The 21,995-nt window shown below is 39.3% G+C and overlaps 1 protein-coding gene across 3 annotated transcripts in view; it reads left to right on the forward strand.

The window, feature by feature from the left end:
• mideasb (mitotic deacetylase associated SANT domain protein b) overlaps window positions 1-21,995 on the forward strand; it is a 33,323-nt gene that overhangs the window by 9,176 nt on the left and 2,152 nt on the right. For all 3 annotated transcript variants that reach the window (XM_067455396.1, XM_067455395.1, XM_067455397.1), the window contains exons 2-12: window positions 595-2,452; window positions 5,730-6,038; window positions 6,349-6,703; window positions 7,432-7,498; window positions 8,833-8,975; window positions 9,143-9,246; window positions 15,951-16,026; window positions 16,497-16,585; window positions 20,860-21,006; window positions 21,096-21,218; window positions 21,571-21,770. In XM_067455396.1, coding sequence (XP_067311497.1) covers window positions 971-2,452; window positions 5,730-6,038; window positions 6,349-6,703; window positions 7,432-7,498; window positions 8,833-8,975; window positions 9,143-9,246; window positions 15,951-16,026; window positions 16,497-16,585; window positions 20,860-21,006; window positions 21,096-21,218; window positions 21,571-21,770 — 3,095 coding nt within the window. In that variant the 5' untranslated portion in view covers window positions 595-970. The remainder of the gene's footprint in view (window positions 1-594; window positions 2,453-5,729; window positions 6,039-6,348; window positions 6,704-7,431; window positions 7,499-8,832; window positions 8,976-9,142; window positions 9,247-15,950; window positions 16,027-16,496; window positions 16,586-20,859; window positions 21,007-21,095; window positions 21,219-21,570; window positions 21,771-21,995) is intronic.

Here is a 21,995-nt window from a genome sequence, read left to right on the forward strand (position 1 = left end):
CATGCACGTAAAACAACACATAAGCCCTCTATGATTACTAAAAAGGAAGGTATATCAGGTTAATTGTACATTTTCATGGGTTTTTATGATAATATTTAGATGCTAATGTAAACGTTGGAGGGAATCACCTTAAATCATTCTCATTGTGAAACTAGGCTAGTACATTTTCACACTCTTTGTGGGATTCTGTGTGCAACTGTACATCTCTCATCATCTTACTCACTTTCACTGTTGCCCTCTCTGCACACAATCTAGAAACAATTATTTGCGGTAACATGCACAGTTTCCCCCTACTCGCAGCATTCTCACATGTCATTTTGGTTTGTTGGTTGCTAAGAAAAGTCTGTTAACTTTCTGTGAATACTGAACAAACTAGCTTGAATGCAGGTTGTTCAACATAGTTTTATAATGTTCACTAAGCTGCTAATGGCACAGCTCCCCCAACCCTTAACAATCCACCTTTCCCCTTTCAAATCCTTTCTCTAGGGCCCTATTCATGAAATTGCTGAAACGGCTATTTCAATGAACCCCCACTAAGCTCAAAGTACTGACTCTGAAGGCTAACCATAATATTTGTGATGACTTTCTTCTCAGGTTGTCTCCCATGAATGAGCAACAAGTTAACCTTAAGACTTCTCAACCCAGCTTGGCATCCCAGGACCTGAAGAGTTGGCAGTGAAGAATATAAGCAAATAGACATGTTTGAGTTTCACTATACTGAAACTACTATTTCTGCACAGGGGATGCTGCAGTTTTGTTTTTTAAAGCTTACATGCATTCCTACCATGTTGAGTAGGTTTGGATGACCATTAACTGACATAAAACTGGTTAAAACAAGGGTTCTTTGTGAAGGGCGATACTCTACTCTACTCTTAGACTGTTCATTAAACCAGAGAAAGCTTTGTGTGGTTTGGGGATTTGAACTCTTGTCTCCATAACTACCCACTCCACCTCCCCAGAATCTATCTTCATGAAAGTCATGAGTTTGCAACCTCAACAGAAACCAAACGCAAAGAGAACGGGCAAACGCATCACTTTCTTTAACGATCAGGGTGTGGCAATGAAAGAGGCCTCTCAGCATACAGAGGCCTACTATGGCATTGGGGTCCCTCCCTCAGGGCCAGGCCATAATGACAGTGGAGGTGTGGAAAGCTCAAATGCAGAAGCACCACATATGTACCTCAATTCTGTCATTTTCAGCCCAGAGAAGGGTGATCAAAGTCGTGGGCACTACCAACAGACCATGAAATGGTCACATCAAGACCCATCTTTGCAGTCCCAACAGCGACCAAACAGTTGGTCACAGGGTATGACAGGATGGCCCCAGAACTTTGGCCCTTACCTGGGGACTCAGACTGCTTTTGCAAAGCAGTTGCATGAGGGCATGACAGTACAACAGCAGCAGCAACTGGAGCAATCGACCATTAGGGCATCAGAAAAACAAGGGGCTAACATAAGTGGAGAGACCTTCAGGGACACGACCAAACCTGGCCGGGGCATGGACTGGGAACAGCAGCAAGCTTTTCAGCAGACACAAAAGCCTGGAATGTTAAATCCACAGCAGCACGGACAGTCCACTGGAAATTCTGTGTTGCAACCCTTTCAGCTAGCTTTTGGACAGCCCAAGCAGAACTTGGTAGCCGGTTACTACCAGGTGGTTCAGGGAAATCGGACCTTGCCGAATTTGAATTACAATACACAGACAAATTCTCAGCATCATCTTCAGCAACTACAGGAACAGGAGCAACAGCAAAAGCTGCAGATGCAGCGACAGATAATGCTCCAACAACGGCAGCAACAGTTGGATCAGCAGATACGACAGGTGCAGCAGCAACAGGTGCAGCAGCAACAGGTACTTCAGCATCAAAAACAGTCACGACAAATATCACAATCACAGTTACATCAACTAAAGCAAACTCAGCAACAGCAATCACAACAGCATATGCAACAGATTCAACCGCAACTGGACTTGGTGCAGCAGCAAAAAATATCTGAGCAACCTCAAAATCAACATGTATTGGAAAATTACTCTGATGGCCAGCAGCAACGTGCCCCTTCACTTGATCAGCATCACCCCTCATTACAAGGACAGTCCCAAGAAACTACTAATCCCCCATCAACACAGACTAAGGACTCTGTTCCTCAGCCTCCCGCAACTGTTCCCCAACAATCCATTGAGACCCAACAGCCTGGGCCCCGGAGATCACGTCGGCTTTCGAAAGAGGGTGGAGCCCCTGCCTCAGATAACCCATTTGTCATGCCGAATGATCTACATGCCCAAGGTTCACAGAACGGGGCTTCTGAGACCACTGCGGTTCAAGACATCCGGGCTGCTCCAACAGGTGTAATCCAGAGCACTCGACGTAAGAGAAGGGTGTCGCAAGAGGTCAACCTGGAAACCTTGGCCCAGAAGGCTTCAGAAAGGGAATCTCTTCCCTCACGTAATATCAAGGTAAGACACCTGACTGTTTTCAGTCAAGCATGAAGGAGACTTAAAAATTAGTTTCAAGCAAGCAATTGTGTTTTTTTGACAATTCATTGTTACGTAGTCAAGATGAAAGGTTGGTCTGTGACTTAATCACAAATTATCCTTAGCCAAGGGAGGTTGACGTCATTATCTGCTTAACATTGTACAGTGAGGATACCTGTTTTAACTGCGTACAAGTTCTACAGGTTTCTTAGTTGATACAGGAGTGTAAAATTAAAGGACAGGAACCGACTGTCGCATGATCTCTTGAGCCAAACAAAAGATTTTCCACACATCTGCAACCATTATCTACTGACTGACTTTTCATACAAATACCAGCAAGTTCCCCTCACCCTCACTTGAGGGTTCCTGAACTTCGATGTACATAAAGAGCTGTATTTCCTTTTGTTAAAATCCAAAAGCGCAGCTTTGTGCATAGCTAATTTTAAAATTGTAGGGTCACTGAGATGCTACTCGTTTTGGAAAGGAAGATAATTAAGAGATTTCATCATATTGCAGTGAATCCTGCATCTATGTACTAGTATTAATTGCTTGGTTTGTTCGTTCTTTTATTGCGCATGAAGAATTAGCACAATTAGCAATCAAGTTTATCGAGGGGATCTAAGTGTTTCTGGGCCACACTATTTAGTTCAGTCTGCTTTTCCTCGTTACATATACTTCCTTTAAAACGGAACAGCAGCTCTCCCTCAAGACATCAAGCTGATGATAACAAAGAAAGGGTGTGTGTATATACTGTTGATCTGTGGGGCTGATAAAGCACAGGACACAAGGCATCATCCAGTAAAGAGGCTTCAGTTAAAGCAAATCTCATGTCAGCTGATTCCAGCTCCTCGAAAGGAGTAGATACATTAGTCAGGGAGGTTTTTTTTTGGTCTCCTGGTGACGACGGGTGCCAGTTAAACCTTCCATACTCCAAACACAGGCTGAAAAAAAAGCTCTTGCTCAAGGGTGAGCAAGCTGCAAGGGCTCCATGTACTAAGCTGAATGCCTCAGTGGTGCCAGCAAGGCCAGAGTTCAGATAAAACAGGCCACATCCTCAGGGATTTCTAGATTTTCACGCAGCTTCCATGGTTGTAGTGACGCATATTTCACAGTGGTTGACAATAACAAAGTTTTTTTTGCTTTGGGAAACTTTTAGATTTACTTCGCTACATTCCAAAGCCTGATATTACTTTTTACTCTACTACATTTCATAAAAACATGTTGTTCCTCTTTATTTTGAAAAGAGGAAATCAGCACCCACTCCGCAACGGGATAGTGATATCCGAATAAGAAATGAGCTGATTAAATCGGTCACAAATCACACTGAACGATTAATTTGTGAATTAAACCAATCCAATTGCATCTGTTCTCAAGTCAACTACTCAATGATTCACATGATCTGGTCAGAGTCAATCTCCAGTCCTGAATTCATAAGTCTGACTCAAAATGAGCTAAGAACAGGAGATCCTCGGAGCTGTTAAAGGTCCCGTTCTTCGTGTGTTTTCGAAGCTTTGATTATGTTAACAGTGTGCAATATAACAGTTCATGTTTCGCGTGTAAAAAAACCCCAGTATTTTTCACACAATTTACTTATCCGTGCAGCGCTGTTTTCTCTGTCCTAAAAACGGCCTGATGATTTCCTTGTTCTATGAAGTCCCTCCTTCAGAAACACGTAACGAGTTCTGATTGGGCCAGCGCTTCCCATGTTGTGATTGGACAGCAGCTTAGCGCACTTTGCCCGGAAAGGTCCCACCTCTTACCATAACGGGGAGATGCAAGCGCTGAATGCGCGCTCTTCTCCACGTGGGAGAGCAACAAAACCACACCCCCTATTTTGCATGTACTTGTGGGCGAAGGGTTAGTCAACAAACGGTTCTAGTGATACCATTCATGCCAGGAAGTGCAGGGCTGTAGTCCAAACCGGCCGTTCGCTGTAGGCTTTGAAAGGGAACTTCTGTTAAATAAAATATCTCGCTTGGCATTGAACTTTGAGCTTTATAATTTTACAGGTATTATTTATGCTCTAACAGCAACATTTCACAGTAACTAGTTTGAAAGATGGAATCGCGAAGAATGGGACCTTTAATGTTTTTTGCCTTATGTTAAGTCTGTTTTTATATTGTATGTATATATTTGTCAACACATAGTACACACATTTAGTTATTTCTCATTTTAATATTCTGTATGGTATTTTTCTTAATTTTTACTTATTGTCATTAATCAGTAATTCGCTACTTGACTATTAAATATATAAAATTGCTGTGTGTATATATATATATTTTTTATATATATATATATATAATATTATTATTAATTATATTATATAAAAATGTAGTAGTATATAAAAATGCTAAATAAATAAACATTCATTAACCAGTACTTTTTACTTTTCATAATTAAGTACATAAAAAAAACTACTTTTCTTCTTTTAGTAGTTAATACATTTACTAGAGTAGTATGTTATTAGGGTATCTATACTTCTATTTAAGTACTCAATTCATGATTCAAACTCAATTCAAACTTCCATCTCTGATATTTTGTTGCCTTTTTCCACAACATGCCATGGACTTTGAGCTTTATAATTTTACAGGTATTATTTATGCTCTAACAGCAACGGTTAAGCGGTTTTCTTTCCTTTAATGTCTTACTTAAAGCTAGCAATGAGGAGAAACAGGAATTACTTTTACAATAAATGAAACAAGGGTTTGGTGCTCCTCCCAGAATAATTTTTTTTCCTGACGTGAACATCGGATTTATGAGGTTTCGAAATTTGCAGGCATTGTGAAATTGCCACTTTTGTATAGTTTTTTTTAAGTTCCTGTTTTGTGTAAAAGTATGAATGCAGTTCAATAAACCTAAAATAGAAAGAACCCCTTCTTTAATCATTAACATACCTCTACTGGATAGAGTCTGGTTATACTGAACCAGAGATCTTCTCCTGTGCTGGCATGCCATTATGTTATTCACTTTTGAAACCGATCTACAGTATATATCCCCATGCAATCTGTTGCTGATCTGCAGGGCAAGGTGTTTCATCCTGGCACAAAAACGAGGTCACAGTTGATTCATTAAGTTGTTTTTGAAAATAGATTTCAGTTAACCTAATTTCCTGTGCTAATATATCTTATCAGCTTTTAAGCACTCTCTCATTTCTCATGCATATCAATTGTAACTATAGAGCAGTGGAATGATGCACTCTGCTTAGATTTAAGTCTTTTGTTTAACGATTAATTTAACACTGTTAATCATGTGTTGTCAGCAAGAGCCACACAGACCCTGGAGCCCGCCTGTTGCCCCGACAGGTCCAGGTCGAGGGGCAGCTGCGGTGGATCAGATGAGTGCCAAGCGGCCCAGAGATGACAGCCTCATGCCATTGGTCATTCCAGTATCTGTGCCAGTGAGGCAGACTGATTCCTCATCCCCGGATCATGAGCAGGCTTCCCTCTCAGCTAGTTGGCCTTCACGGCCTTACAGCACCCATGACATGAGCTGCTCAGATTACAAGACCTCTGTGATTGTTACACGACGACGTTCACTGCGCAACTCTCTGTCTGAGAGCACAGGCCAGGTGAGTTCACTAATCAAAACATCAAGGGCACCTTTCTATGTCAATGATGATCTTTATCTCTCTTTTTGCTCTCTGATTTATTCCATTCCCCTTTGTTAAACCCTGGATTAAAACTCCCCATTAATCCACAAATTTCTCCTGACCCAACCCCACCCCATCCATTCTCTACACCCTAATCCAACCTTCCCCCACCCCATTTCACTACCAGATTTATAATATGACAAGACTCTCTAAAATCACCCAGATTGCATGTGGTTTATGTATTTTTTTCCACACTATCCAGCTTTCCAACATCTAATTTCTTCTACAGAATGGTGGAACAGAGAGTGGAAGCGAAGCTGACGCCAAATCAGCCAAAGCCAAACGACGGCCTCGTCCAGAACCGCTCTTTATTCCCCCACCCAAACTTGGCACTTTCATCGTCCCACCGGTCTACTCCAGCATCACACCATACCAGAGTCACTTACGCTCACCTGTCCGATTGCCCGACAACCCCCTCAACATGCCGCCTTACACTCCCCCGCCCATCCTCAGCCCGGTTCGTGAGGGTTCGGGTCTTTACTTTTCCACCTTCCTGTCAGCCGCCGCTGCTGCAGCAGCAAATAATCAGGGGCTGCCCCCACCAGCCACTCCCAAATCTGCCACCCGCAGCCTTCTGCGCTCCAGTGAGTTCCCTTTACTATTTCTGCAAATGCACTGATATAAATTCCTTAAGTACTACTTTAAATAGAGTTCAGGTAGTTCTGTTCCAAAACCTAGTGGGCTGCCTAGATGCTAACCCTTTAAGGCAGTGTCCTAACTGTATTACAATCTTATAAGTGACTGAACAGCTTTCTAAACAGGCACTCATGTGCATCACACAAATGGCACTGCCCTGGCAAAGCGCTTGACTAACTAACTTGATGAACAATAAATTCCAGTGGGGACTAGCATATGTTGCTAAGCTAACAATGTGATATTTTAATAACGCCCCAAAATGCGTAGCACACACAAATATTGTGAAATAGTCATTTTTTTATGTAGCTGGAAAAATAATTATATACTTCAGAGGCTTTGAAGTGTTCCATAAAATGTGTCTTAAATCTGTCCACCGTCTGATTAGGCAACCCCAGAATGCCTTACACATGCTGTGCTGCCTTAGAATTAGGTACTCAAAATATTGAGCAAAATGAGGCATCTTGAAATAACCTGCTTACTGTGTTTGTAAAAACTTAAAATGCTGTGCAAGTAGGCACCTCATTAGGTTTTGAAACTGATTTATTATATGTTCCAGCAAGTCAGGGTATGTGAAGTTAGACATAATTGTTTTGCAGATCACGATTAGAAGGACATATAATAAGAAACAGTGTTTACTTTGAGTCTAAGCACATTCTTTTTGTTTGTATATGTTCAGACAGCAGTGATATAACCCCTCCAGTTCTCTCTGCTATGAGTGAGGCTACACCTGTCAGCATTGAGCCGTAAGTACACACGCTATTCAAATAACACCCCCACACATTACGCTTCGCAAGTTTCCTTAATTAGCTTGCACTTCAAGCCATATTACTTTCTTTACTTGAACCTTATTTCATTTAGCTACTTTCGTACTAAATTTAAATTCAGCTGACTGAAAGTCAGTGGTCTGAATAGGCGATTGTTTCCTCATGCTGCTTGGATGGCAGTTATACTCAATATAGTAGCTTAGAAATTACTTTACTTCATTTTCTGCAGAGCTGCAGCTTTACACAGCATAAACCTTTTGACTCAAGGCTGCTGTTGCTTACACACAGCTAATACATGTGATGTCTGGAAACAGGCCTGTGAAATGTTTGTATTGATTGGTTGTAAGTGGTAATCTGTAGTCTGCAGATGCAAAAATCATGTTTTTTGTTTTTGTACATTTACAATGGAGCTGCTTGAGGAGCTGTTATGCCATGTGCAAGTCACTCTGTTAGTGTGTTAAGGGGAAATGACATCTGAATGGGTTTCTTGGATCATACAGGGGACATTTCAGAGCTCGCTTTTTAAGAACAGAGTAGGAGGGGGGTGATAGCTGAGCAGAGGGAATTATGGGATATCATCTCTGACTGGTACCAGCTGGTTTATCTAATGGTCAGAACAGTGTTTGGTCTGAAATTCTTTCTCTCGTACATGCTTACACAGACACAAACTCCTTGTGAATGACTGCAGATCCCTTCATTTTGGAGTTGGCCAATGCACCACAAAAGCACATCTTGGAAGAAAATAATAAAACACAATCTGCCTTGCCTTATCCCCAGACCTTGGCAGTCAGATACTGGAACATTTGGCTTTGGAAAACATGGGGTGTTAATTTTATGCAAATACCCATGGTCAGAGTCTACTCTTACGAATGCTTGAGTGCTCAGAAAAAGAGCTGACAGTGAGATGAGCAATAAATCAATTCAAACCAGCAGTCTGAAAAATCTTGATAGTCTCTGAATGATTCTGATTCAACTTGTCACAAGTTACAGAGGCACATTTTAGAAACAACACAAACTTCCTGTGAAATGCAAATTGGTTGCAGGAATTTCTCATTAAGACATGCTTCAGTGCCATGCCTCGTGTTTAGCTTCCAATAGCTCCCGACACAAAAGCTTTTGGAGATGCATTATATTTCTTTTTCTTATGCTAATAATGAGTAAAAAAAATTGTATTCAAAATGAGAAAAATGTCAAAAGAAACATTGTCACTAGTAGCCTCATGCGTTTAGACCCCGTTATTTGTTTTTAAAAATCATATTCATTTTGTTTGGATTGCTACAGCAGCCTGTTTATATTCACTCTCTCTTTTTCAGTCGGATAAACATTGGATTGCGGTATCAGGCGGAGGTCCCAGAGCTGAGAGAGCGCTCGGCAGTGCAGCACGACCTACACAAGGCTGAACTGGTGTGGGCGCCACTGCCTGACCTGGAGGCCAATACACCGCTACAGCAAAGAGGTTTGCAACTCACACAATACCACATTTCTCTTATTTATTTAATCATTTCATTTAAATTGAATTAAATTTCTTTCTTTTTTACAGCTTGTCTTATTTATTTATAATTAAATCTTCATGACCGTGTGTTTAAATCTGTCTTTTCCTGGACATTCTGTGTGTCCCCGCAGTGGATGACCTCATGCACCTGGCGTGCTCGAGTGCGTTGTACGGGGGAGGGACCAATCAGGAACTGGCTCTGCATTGCCTGTATGAATGCAAGGGTGAAATCATGGTGAGTATCATATAATACATGGCATAGCTTGAGTGCACTTCCTGCTGTTTGTGAACCAATCAAACCTGTTTACACCTGCTGATTACTCAGAGCAGTAGATGAAGGGTTTGTCAAATAAGTGGAAGATATTTGAATGAGCAGTTTGTTTTTGAGTCATTTAAGGATTTCTTGGTAACATCTGTGACAGGAAATATCAGTTTAGGCAGTGCATCATATTTGACTGAATTCAAATTAGATTATGTGTAATTATATTTTGGAATTAATAATGCATTAAAAAGCCTGAAAGGGCAAAGTGTTTGCGTGACTAATGTGCGCAAACACATTACATGCACATGGAAAATTGTGAATGTAAATGACTTGGTCTGCATTGTTTCCTTGAACAGCGTTTTGCTTGAGGCCATTCATACTAGGGATGCTCATTTCGGTTAATTTTCCCAACCAACAACCGATGCTCATTAATTGATTATTTACCGTTAACTGATAGGATTACAATATTGAATTGGCATTAAATAAAAATACGATTAACAAGTGTCTATGACCCGTTAAAAATACTTTTTTCACGTGTTTATTTTACTATGCACACGAGACGCGCTCGTTTTTTGTGCTGTGCTTTGAAACGACAGGTACGACTCGGAGTAATTGTTCTATAAACCAACAGTGGCGAGAAGAACATACAAGACAATGTTTACTTTAAAGGGGTACTTCAGCGCTGGGAAGATGAATCTGTATTTAAACTGGGTCATCAATGCAGTAGAAATGTGAAATTATTTTTGAATTTGTGGTCTTCTAGACTGAGAAAAGACAGAAAATGTATTTTTGTCCCATGGGGATGAAAGACTACAATTCCCAGAATGCTTCGCTGCCCTGTGCCATTCCCCAACGCCACAAACTTGATTACAGTGACTGAGTTAGAGAAGACACTACAATTAAAATCTGAACGTGTCTGTTCAATATAATGAGTGAGTCGCCGCACGAGTATCACAGCACTGAGCACTAACTGCACGAGTGATGAGAGCTGAGGTAATCGCGACTACACTCGCGGCATACATTCACAACGCGAGTTCAGTCTGCGTTTCAGTTCATGCCTTTACAAGCTTAACTTTCATAGAAATTAATTTGAGAAGTTAAAAGACTTACATTGCACACCATAGCTCCGTTTAAATGAGTGCCTGTAGCTGCCAGCTGAGCTCTCCCTGCAAGCTGAGCGTTATCTCCCATCCCCCATGCGCGGTTTCAAAACATGCGGAAATGGCTCCCTCTGCTGGCTGTAGTCTTTAGCCTTTGGGCAAACATTCCTCCTATGATGCAAAAATCGTCAATTTGCATCATAGGAGGAATTTTTCCAGAAATAAAATGCATAAATCTCTTGTCTCAGGGAGATATGAGGGGGGAAAGCACAATAATTTGAATATACTCCAGGGTTTCTACTGATACAAAGCCATATGCTAATCGCTGAAGTAACCCTTTAATGCTTTTCGTAGTGGTTTTGGTCACTATTACTAAAGGTTTCAAATGGCACTGCCTGGTGCCCGGAGAATACAGAGACGAATCGCTAGAGCAGTCAGCCCTGGGAAGCGCTTTTCATTTGCTTTCTTCCACCAGTCAGACGCCTGTAGCTACTGCTGTATAGTAATACCGCGTAGCTTATTTTGCACGTAGCTTCGTCACCCTTTCTGACGAAATAGTCCCACACGCTACTTCTTTCCCATTGCTTCATTTGGCTAAATATGTCTGTGTCGGCCCGTGTGGTTGCATGTGTCAATGCGCCCCCGTAAGTTAACAAATACCTTTTTTTTTTTTTTTTTTTTAACCATGCAGCAAACAAACAAACATGTAAAAAACAACAACAACTTTAAACCCTTTAACTGGTCAATATGAGCATCCCTAATTCATACACCAATATGCAAGTGTCAAAGCTATACATTTAAAGTCCCAAGAAGGCCACACATTTCCTTTTAAGCAAAATGAAAGTTCCCCAAAAAAATCCTGTTTCACAAATATGTAGAATATACATGTCAGGAAAATGTATTGTACATTTTGGTTAGGGGTGGGCGATATCTCGATATTTAAAATATATCGAAATATTTTTTAAACTCAATATGGATTTGGACATATCGTATATATCGATATATTGTTTATATTTAATTCTGATTCGGCCACTTTGCTTGTTTGCCTTCGCTGTGCTGTGCTCGACCCGGCTCGCGTGCCTCCCGCCTCCTTGCTTTTGTTCCCCCTCCCCTCGCGTGTTGTCTCATTGAACACGGCGGCGTCCGCAACCAGGTTTGGATTAGTTATCATGTTGACTAGTGTGTGCGTTGTTTAAGACTTAGTTTAGAGACCACAATTGTCCTTTTAACACAACTGCTTGCTAAAATTCATAAAGCAATATTAATGTTTATCATAGTTCAAATCGCAAGTTTCACTATTGGTGCGAGACTCACTCGCAGTCGCAATCATGTCAGTTTATGATTTGTTTCTAACTGATCACATGGTTTTCGGTTCAAATGTCAAAATGATCGCATATTCTTTTAAAACATTAAAACAATTATTGCAATATCATCATTATAATTATTTTGTCAGCTTTGTCATGGGACTATGATGAATAGGTCTATTCATGTTTTAACCAAGAGGGGAAACCGCGACATCCCGGGTGTCCTGAGACACAGTGCTCTTCTGTAAGGTGTACTGTATCATATACAAGCCTACCTTCTGACGTTCATATTTCGTTCTGTAACTGGAAAAGAAGGGAAGCTCGCCTCATGTGTGCATGATCCGCATGATGAGGCGCTCAGTCATGCTATAGTAAAGAGTGTGACATCTAGCCTACTGTTTGAATCTTTTTACAAATTTAACAGGAAGTGGTGTTATGAAAAAATATTTTTATTTATATCTCAGTCATGCCCCCATTTTTCTGCAAAATGCTTACTTTTTACTTTAACTGTAAAATAGGGAGTCTTTTGAAAGCATAAGAGGAATGAAAAGAAGGCTATATGTATTATTTATTTTATTTTACAGTTAAATTATTATTATTTATTTAATCAGGGAGTTTTTTTTTTGTTATGTCAAAAGCACTTTGTTCCTACATGAACTGACTACCCCTTTGCACTTCAATAAAAATTAAAAAAAAGCCTATGATATTTAGCATATTTGTTTTTGCTGTTTTTAGGGGGTTGTTTTTCCTGTAAAGATATCGAGATATATATCGTATATCAAGATATTTTTTTTTGCTCCATATCGCCCAGCCCTAATTTTGGTAACACTTCACAATAAAGTTCTGTTTGTTAACATTGGTTAACCAATTAGGGGTCATGAAATAACAATTATAAACAAAGAAATGTATAAATGTATATTTGTTCACTCACTGTTAATTAGTGATGCCTAGTCTGCAGATTTCCTGTGGAATTGGGATACTTTTACACTGTAAGAGTACGCAGTTTTGCTTCTCTTTTTTGTTGTTGTTGTTTGTCTGCGGGTTGTAGCGACCCCTCCTACAATTGGGCTAGTTTTGGCCATGGTTGGGCATGTTTTGAATAGCAATTGGGCTGGTTTTGACCATGATCAGTTTTGAATAGCAGTTGGGCTGGGTTTGGCTGTGATTGGTTTTGAATAGCAATTGGGCTGGTTTTGACCGTGATTGGTTTTCAATAGCAGTTGGGCTGGTTTTGTTACACAAACCTGGCAACACTGCTGTTAATACATGTTCATTTATAATACGTTATCTAATGCTAATTTTACAACTTGAAATGTATTCGCACATAAATTAAAAAATGTGCTGTAATACATTTAATTTTATTTGTTGCTATACATGTTGCGGTACAACTTCTTCACTCTTGATGTCCGTTCACACCAAAGACAATAGCTATAATGATAAAGATATAGTTATAAAAAATGTCTAAATGTAAAAGAATAGCAGAGTCCACACCATAACTACAACAACAATGGCACAGAGAAATGATATGGTTGTAATCACTTTCAGAATATTGTTAACAGTTGATAAACAAGGAAAACATGAACAGCCAATCAGAATCCATTCTGCCTTATTAAGGTCATTTAAATTGGAACTGCAGATGACAAAACTGCATTGTTCTAGTTATCGTTCTTGGTGTAAAACAGGCCTTAACACGGTGACCGTTTACTGTCCGCTGAACTTGAGAATCAACAAGTGAACAATAAACTGAACATATTTATAATTCCTGTGCAAGTACATTGTGAAATGCATCTTTTCATGCGATATGCTGCTTCATTCCTAAATTGAATTACATTTAATATTGATGCATACAATTAATCGTGATTCGTTCGATTGAGTAAACAGCATATTGTGTAATCCAAACGATTTGTTTAACAGCCCTAGCTTAATTTATGAAGGTGAACTCAATGCAACTGCATTCTGTTAATTGATGACCCTTGTTTTATGAAAACACAACCAGTGCATGTGCTTTGATTCTTTTCAACGTTCGCTCGGTTGAGCCAGCAGCTGCAACAACACAACAGCCAAATGCTTACTGCTGAGCTGTCACACTGTCGCCATAGCAACCTTATGTCAATCACAGACTCGTGTTCAGAACGACATATTAAAGGTGACTGAATTATGTGCATCGGGCCAAATTTCAATCATGCATTTGTTACACTGCAAAATAACATGCAGTTTGATGCTTCGTGATTCATGTCACATGTGGACTACTTCTGCAGAAAATGAAAGTCAGCTAAACTCTGAGAAGTGTCTGTCTGAGGTTGTGGGTGTTTACTGAGTTTCAGTGATAAATCTATTTAAATCAATGGCCTCGAACTATCATCTCTCTTATCTTGTTGCATCTTAGGTTTTGTAATGCCAAGTTGCTAGACCTAAGTTGTTCCCTGCTTTGTGTTTCGTGCAAATTATGAATTTGTATTGTGCCATTTGCAAACAGACAAAATAATGGCACTGACATATTTTAAGATCTTTCAGTTAAAACGGCTCTAACATGCATTTTAGTCTGGGACTAGATTTAAGCCTTGTCTGTGAAACTGGGATTTAATGTATCCGACAACCTCAGGACACATAGTTTAAAAATCATTACTGATGTATTTTATGTTGTGGAATAAAACTTGAAAATAACCCCAAAACCCATTCAAAAAAATGTATAAAAAAACTAACTTCGCAACAATAGAACCAGAAGGACAAATATTTTTTTTTTGTCGTACGGTGATTCTTAGTAACCACAACCTATTATCTACTGGTGTAGTTCATCACATAAACTATGGCCATAATCTACTAATGTTTAACTAACAAAAAACATAGTTACATTTTATCATGGTAGTGAGTAGCTATATGTGTGCATGATTTTACTTATGGTTATCATGATCTTAATGTATGATACTGAACAATACATAATTTTAATAAATGTAGAGTCCTAACTGAAACCGAATATTACAATTTGACTCTAAGGTTCTTTAAATTTTTACAGATGTTACTGTTTTTGTTAGTGAACATAAATTTACATCTGCTTCTCAACTCAAGCTACTCCACAAGGGAAAAACACCGAATATTATTAAAATTGCAGCCTGCACTGCAAACTGCTGAAGATGGATACGTCATCAAATTCAGTTCTCGTGCTAGAACATGAAGAAACTAAGAAATTATTTTTCTATTATATTTCTTTTGTTAAGGAAAAAGCCTGAAAAAGGATTTTCCTTAAAGGGATAGTTCATCCAAATATGAAAATAATCCCATAATTTACTCACCCTCAGGCCATCCTAGGTGTATATGACATTAGGACTGAATTGGAGTTGAATACAGAAAGTGGTCCACTGGAAGCTAAATATCTGATTTTATAACATGTTAAATGTGAGTATTGTTCTTACAAAACCCCATTCATTCACTTTTGAAGGCCTTTACTAACCTCCCTGGGCCATGTGGATCAGTTTAATAATGGATGGATGCACTTTTTTGGGCTTTATATTTTGGGCTGCCATTATAATACTTGGATTAGCCAGGACATTTTTTAATATTACTCCGATTGTATTCGTCTAAAGAAGAATGTCATATACACCAAGGATGGCTTGAGGGTGAGTATATTAGGGGTCATTTTTGGGTAGACTTTCCTTTTAAATTAACTTGTGCATATTTTTATGTAGGAAAAATATTTTATTAAAAATGTTTTGATTATTCTACCTCAGATTTGGTAAATTTTCACCTGTTTGGAAAGTGTTACTATGAAGAGTAATTTAATCCACAATTAACTATGGTTTCTACATCATTCACTCAGGAGGAAAAATCTCTATAGCTTGTGTCATTTGCCTTGTTCTCCTCAACTTGCTGTACTCATCACTAAAAGTGGCAAAAAGGCCATAAATAAGAAAAAAGCACACATTAGAGCTCTCTGACCTAGAAAAGGTTGGTGTCCTCAATTTACTGCACCATGAGAAACTGAATGGTGGAATGAAGCAGAGAGAACAAAAGGGATCATCCAGCGACTTGCACAGCTGGGATAAACGCCTTCAGCTAAAGCTTTTTACACATGTTGTTAAGGATATAGCGAAGGTCTTGCAGAATTGCATCACTCCTGCACTCATTAATCTCTTCATATCAACTCTGGGACATAACATGCCCTGACCTGTGATTCTCCCACTTTTGACCATGTCTCTATATGTCTAAGACATCACACACCGCAGCCAGTTTCATTTCCTCAACCATGCTAAATCTACTTTCTTTTTCATTTTCATAGGGAGCCCTCACCCGTCTGTTGTTAAAAAAACCCATCTTTCCTAAAGCGCACCCCCTGGCTGACTACCACTACTCTGGTAAGTCCCTTTTTTTCTACCAAGCACACTTTCCTTTCCTTTCTTTTTCGTTTTTTTTTTTTTTTAGCTGCGGTGATGTGAGTTAATCGGTACGGCATGCGGACCCGGTACCCCGTCACCCCCTGCACTGACATTCCAAACCACGCTCCCTGTCTCCGTTATAAACAAAAGCAGCTGAGGAGTGGAGTACAGCTGAGGGGAGGGGTTTGACTGAGAGATGGGTTGACCGAATGGGTTGCTGGGTAGACTACGGGAGTGGGTGAGAGGAAAGGAGGGGGAGTGTGTCTGTGGCATGTTGTTAAATCCTGGAAGAAGACAGCGGCATCATTGTTTGTCTGGACATGTGTGTGCTGGCTGTTTGCCCTCTCTCTGTCCTTTGTGCGTGAATGTATTTGTGTTAGCGGGTGGGGGTGGTCTATAAGCAGCTACATGGTTTCTGATTGTGTGGACCGTTTGTCTGTCCCATACAGGCTCTGATAGCTGGACACCAGAGGAACGACGTTTCTTCAATAAAGGCATTGCTGCCTACAAGAAGGACTTCTTCATGGTCCAGAAACTGGTATGTACAGGTTTAAGCAAACCCTGAACAATAAAGTATCAATTTCCCATACAATCATATTATACAGCTTGAGGATGTGTGCTATTACATTTCCAATGATTAAATGGGGAAAAAAGAAGTCGGTTTGTTGAAGGGGAGTCATATTTAGGGACACTTATTATAGAGACTTGGGCCCTTTTGAATTTAGCTAGTAAGTAACCATCTAGCAACCACCAGATCGTCTTAGCAACACTCTAACAACCAACTAAAATACCCAAGCAACCACATTGCAATGCATTAAAACTAGGGCTGTCAAAGTTAACACTTCATTTTTTTTTCCAGTTTAACACCGTCATCCTAAGGCTAGCGTTACATTTTATTATCATGCTCTTATTCATGCAAATTCTTTTAAAGGTGTAGTATTTATAAAGATCTATTGACAGAAATTGACGACGACATCTTTGTCCTGTGTTGGCCACCGTAGCTTCTCTGTGCTTTGAAAGGAAGGGATGAGCAGTGGCCAGTTGCAATTCAAAACCTCGCCACTAGATGCCCCTAAAATTTACACTATGCACTTTTAAAACATTGAAGTGCATGTCTGTATATCTCCTGTCTGTGTGACGCATACACATTTGTGTGCGCAGAAACCTTCTTTAGACAGTGCTTGAACTGACAAAAACAAACAATGATGCCAAAATGCCTGTTTTGTCAAGTATCCCTGCAAGCACAGTCTTAAACAAGTTAAATTAAGTCTTAAAGGAACGTAAAGAGAAAATAGGATGTGTCAGATCTGCGTCATGAGTGCAAGGTCAGTAGCAGCCTAATAAACCTGCTGTTGTCTGTCATTAAAGCTACACTATGATATTTTCCCCCATCTAGTGGTGAAAAGTTGAAAGTGAATATTAGTTTCCGTTCCTCTCAATTCCGATTTGGTTTTCACTCCTACGGTGGCCGATTTAGTCCAAGATTAACAAGGCTTCCAGTTCGACCTCGTCCATGAGTGTTCCTTCAAGTGAGGAGGTTACTTTAGAAAACTATTATAATTTGCAGTTATATAATTTGTCAATTAACATATAGGTTATGACATCTATGTAAAATTATTATTTTTAATTATTATAAAATTATTTAAGCGTAATTTTTTTTACCATTTCATTGCTAACATCAGCTATCAGGTTCTAAGAAGAATGCAAGCTAATCTTAGTAAAGTAACTTTTATCAGTGCTATCGTTATTCTGTATATTGTATGACATCACTAGCGTAAGGCAAAGTTTACATTGTAGGAAGACTTTCAAAAAGGCTTTCAGGTTTTCATAAAGCAGTCTTTAGCAATTCCCCTCTTCACATTCAACACGGTGCCATCGAGTGTTAAAACGCGAAAGGCAAAGCTTGAATTTACGGGTATGTCCCTCTTTGGCTAATGTACTTTCAAGATGGAGGGGCAACATGGCGACCAGCATTCGAACCCTCACCCGTATGTATTTTCAATGGCACTTACGAGAGTACTTTATTACTTGAAAAAAGTAAATATACATTAATGAGCACATATATTTTTGAAAGAACTAAGTGTTTTTAACTAAGAATAAACTAAAAAAGTAACACAGTGTAGCTTAAATGTTAATCAAAACAAAAGACAAAAAGAAAATCACTCACTGCTCTTGACTGAATCAAATATATCTAGATTTAATTTATAATTTGTGCTGTGAAGTGTTTAATAACTTTATTCAATTTCTGTATATATCCTACCTGTTAGACCTATGTAAAAATTCCAGTCCTTGAACTGTTTTTTTTCTCATTGGTTATTATTGGTTGATGAAACCATGCCCACCTAGCTTGACCATAGTGGCAATCCACCTGTCACTGACTCAAGTGACCATGCCCTTACTTATGCAGAACTTTAAGGCTTAATATAATTTAAACGGATGAATTATAAAAATAAATAAAAATCACCCCTCTCACAGTTGTCATTAAGGGCAAATGTAGCTGTATAGACCAAAACCTTTTGTACCAGTCCGTAAACATATGTATTTTTTCTGCTGTAAAGTTTGGCATTTTACTTCCATGTTAGCTTCAAGAGACAGTGAGAGGTTACTGTTTGGATAAAACATGGCTATGACCGCTTCACCCAACGGGTCTGTGTATCACTACACAACACCCTTAGCAACCACTCTTAGCAACGTAAACATATGTTTGTTCTCATTGAAGTGTACTGTATTATGTAGAGTATTGTGTAAGAGCGATATCAAGTGAGTGAGTGTATTACCTGCATTTATATACAGAATTTTTCTTCTGGTCAGTCTGATATTAATAAAATATCAGTTTGAATGTCTGCTGTGATATCTTGTCCTTTTAACAGTTGAAGGGGGGGTGAAATTCTGTTCAATGCATACTGAGCTTTTTACACTGTTAAAGACATGGATTCCCATCCTAAACATGGACAAAGTTTCAAAAACTAAGTTGGATGTTTGATGGAGTATTTCTGTGTCAAAAATACTGCTCTCAAGGTGCAGATCCACTCGTCCGTGCAACACTTCTGTCGCGCCGCGTTCCACTTTATTCCTATAGGTGACGTCAAACGACTTTAATGTGCCCGCATAGCATTTAGGGAAGGCAGCGCAGCATTTGAACCGATTTGAACGCAGAAATGACGAGAAGCATCACATCATCATGCTTCGGTCGTGTCGCAATAATTGATCTCCACAGTCACTGATGTCACAGGACTTCACGAAATTAACAAGAAGTGTGTTTTTGACGGAGCGGTCCCAGCGATAAAGGTTCATGATCGTGTTTTGGAAGCAGGCGGTGAGTAAAACTGCTTCAAATGTTTATGCTGTTGGCTATCGTCGCATGAGTAAGCATCAGTAAACAACATGATCGAGTATAACATTAGTTAATTTATCAACGGAGCATGCAATGTATGGTGTGTGTTTAAAGACATTTGTTTAGCTGACCAATATAGGTATCAGTTTGTTTATTGTAAAACCACCCGAACATAAACCTAGCGTTCTCAAAAGCGTGCTTCGTCATTCAAATGCGCTAACGTTACTCCATTGTTTTTTTTATACACTATCTGACGTGCAAAACCGTTTTGCTTGCTACTGCTAAGGTTTAGTCGCATACAATAATCCATAAACCAAATCATGTCATCATAAACCACGAGTAAACAAACGCAAATGTTGACAGGCCACTAAATACAGTACATACCACAGAGACGGACGTCCTGCTGTTGTTGTTTCTCCTGTTCAATTTATTTCAGCCTCCGGATCCGATTCCAGATCATATGTATTAGTTGAATCTGATTGATAGCCATGGTTTATTTAATTTTCTCGTGACCTGACATTGACAGTGCTAGTCAAAGAATTTGTCAGTAGCGTCTTGCTCGGTGTTCACAATAAGTTGTAGTCCTTTCAATATACAAGTCGTTGCTGCTCACTCGTTCACTCACTCACTCACTCACTCACTCGTTCACTCACTCACTTACTCGTTCACTTACTCACTTACTCACTCACTCACTCACTCACTCACTCACTCACTCACTCGTTCACTCACTCGTTCACTCACTCACTCACACACTCACTCACTCACTCACTCACTCACTCACTCACTCACTCACTCACTCACTCACTCACTCACTCACTCACTCACTCACTCGTTCACTCACTCGTTCACTCACTCACTCACTCACTCACTCACTCACTCACTCACTCACTCACTCACTCACTCACTCACTCATAAAGACCGTCTTTGCCTTTAGGCAAAAGGCATTCCACTAGGAAAGCTTTGTGATTTTACTACATGAAAGTTGCATTGATTCATTTTTTGGCTTTAATATTTGTATTGTGTGATAACTGTTTTATAAAAGCAATTAACTTAAAGCAAGGTTACAGGGGTCAAAACAACGAAAACAACTTTTTTTGTGCAGGGGAAGTTAAAATATGAACCTCTGACTGAGCCAATAGAAAAAATTTAGCCCTGATATATTGAAGGGCAAGCGTAATATCATAGGTTTATGTTAAGATTTTTTTAAAGCCTAATAAATGTTACAATTGATAGCTTTCAATTATACTGTAATGTTGAAAATGGCTACAATTGAGGGGAGGGGGGGATTATTTCTCAGAGGAATTAGTATCAGTCTCTCCCTACTCATAGTGGAATTATTCTTTGTCTCCGGCGTTTCTAGTCAAATTAGAATTTTCTAATCTGAAAATGTAAAAACACTAGTATTTAAGCGAAAAGTTCTAGTTGTGAATTATGGTAATGCTAAATATATATTTATAATTTTTTTTTTTTACTTGAAGGTGAACTCCAAGACAGTGGCTCAGTGTGTGGAGTTTTACTACACGTATAAAAAGCAGGTGAAAATCGGCAGGAACGGTACGCTTATATATGGAGAAGCAGAACCACAAGAAACTAAACCCACAACAGAGGAGGAAGTGGACAATAAAGTGAGTTCCTGTGGCTTGTGTGTACATGCACCTTGTTAATTTGATTCAGTACTAACTAGTTCAGCACTGTAATGTTTCTTCTCCATCAGAGTTCACAGAAATTTGAAACACGGAAAGAAGACGAGGAGAGCAGGAAGTGGGATGGGTCATGTGACAGGAAACAAGAAAACAGCCTGGGCAGAGTGACACAATCTCTACAGGCCACTGAAAATGTGAGTTTGGGGAGGTTACGAGGTTGCAAAAACACATCCTACATAAAATGGTATATATATTTTTTTAGTTCACCAATGTTCATCCCCAGTTCTGGCCTGAATAATAAGGACTGGTCTGCCAGAGGTTTGGGAGGCAGTAGTTATGTTTAGTGTGGTAATGTATGATATTTATAGCACCATCTAGTGGTATACTTTATTACAAGTTTATTCAACGTAATATTTAGCACATTTATATAGGGACCATTCTCAATAGTGCAAGAATACATGGGTTTGAACTTACCACTTTGGAAGTGTCCGATATCTGTATGTGTTCTGCTGTGCTTGCTTAAACCAACCATTTGTTTCCTTTTAGGCTGCCGTTTTAGTCTTAAGAAGTCAGGAGGACAGCACTAAGGACCCATCTACGTTGGGGGTCAGTCATCCTCCACCACCACCACCACCGCCACCATCTAAACCTCGATCGGAAACCACAGGCCGGAAAAGTGGGGCTGGCAATACGGGGAAAGGACAAACTAACCAAGAGGGTGAATTTCCTTGCAAGAAGTGTGGCAGGTCAGTTTATTTGGACACACTCAATTTTAAGCATTTACTCAATTTACTAATGATAATAGTGTAATTTAGTTATTTATTTGTTTATTTTAAATGTACCTTATTTTGTTTATTTACTAAATAAGGTACATTTAAATAAATACATTTATTTAAATAAAATAATTTTTTTTTATAAATTATTTATTCATTATAATTTATATAATTTAAATAAGGTCAATTATTTTAACA

This window comes from Pseudorasbora parva, chromosome 10 (genome assembly GCF_024679245.1).
Source record: "Pseudorasbora parva isolate DD20220531a chromosome 10, ASM2467924v1, whole genome shotgun sequence".
Taxonomy (NCBI): Eukaryota; Metazoa; Chordata; class Actinopteri; order Cypriniformes; family Gobionidae; genus Pseudorasbora; species Pseudorasbora parva.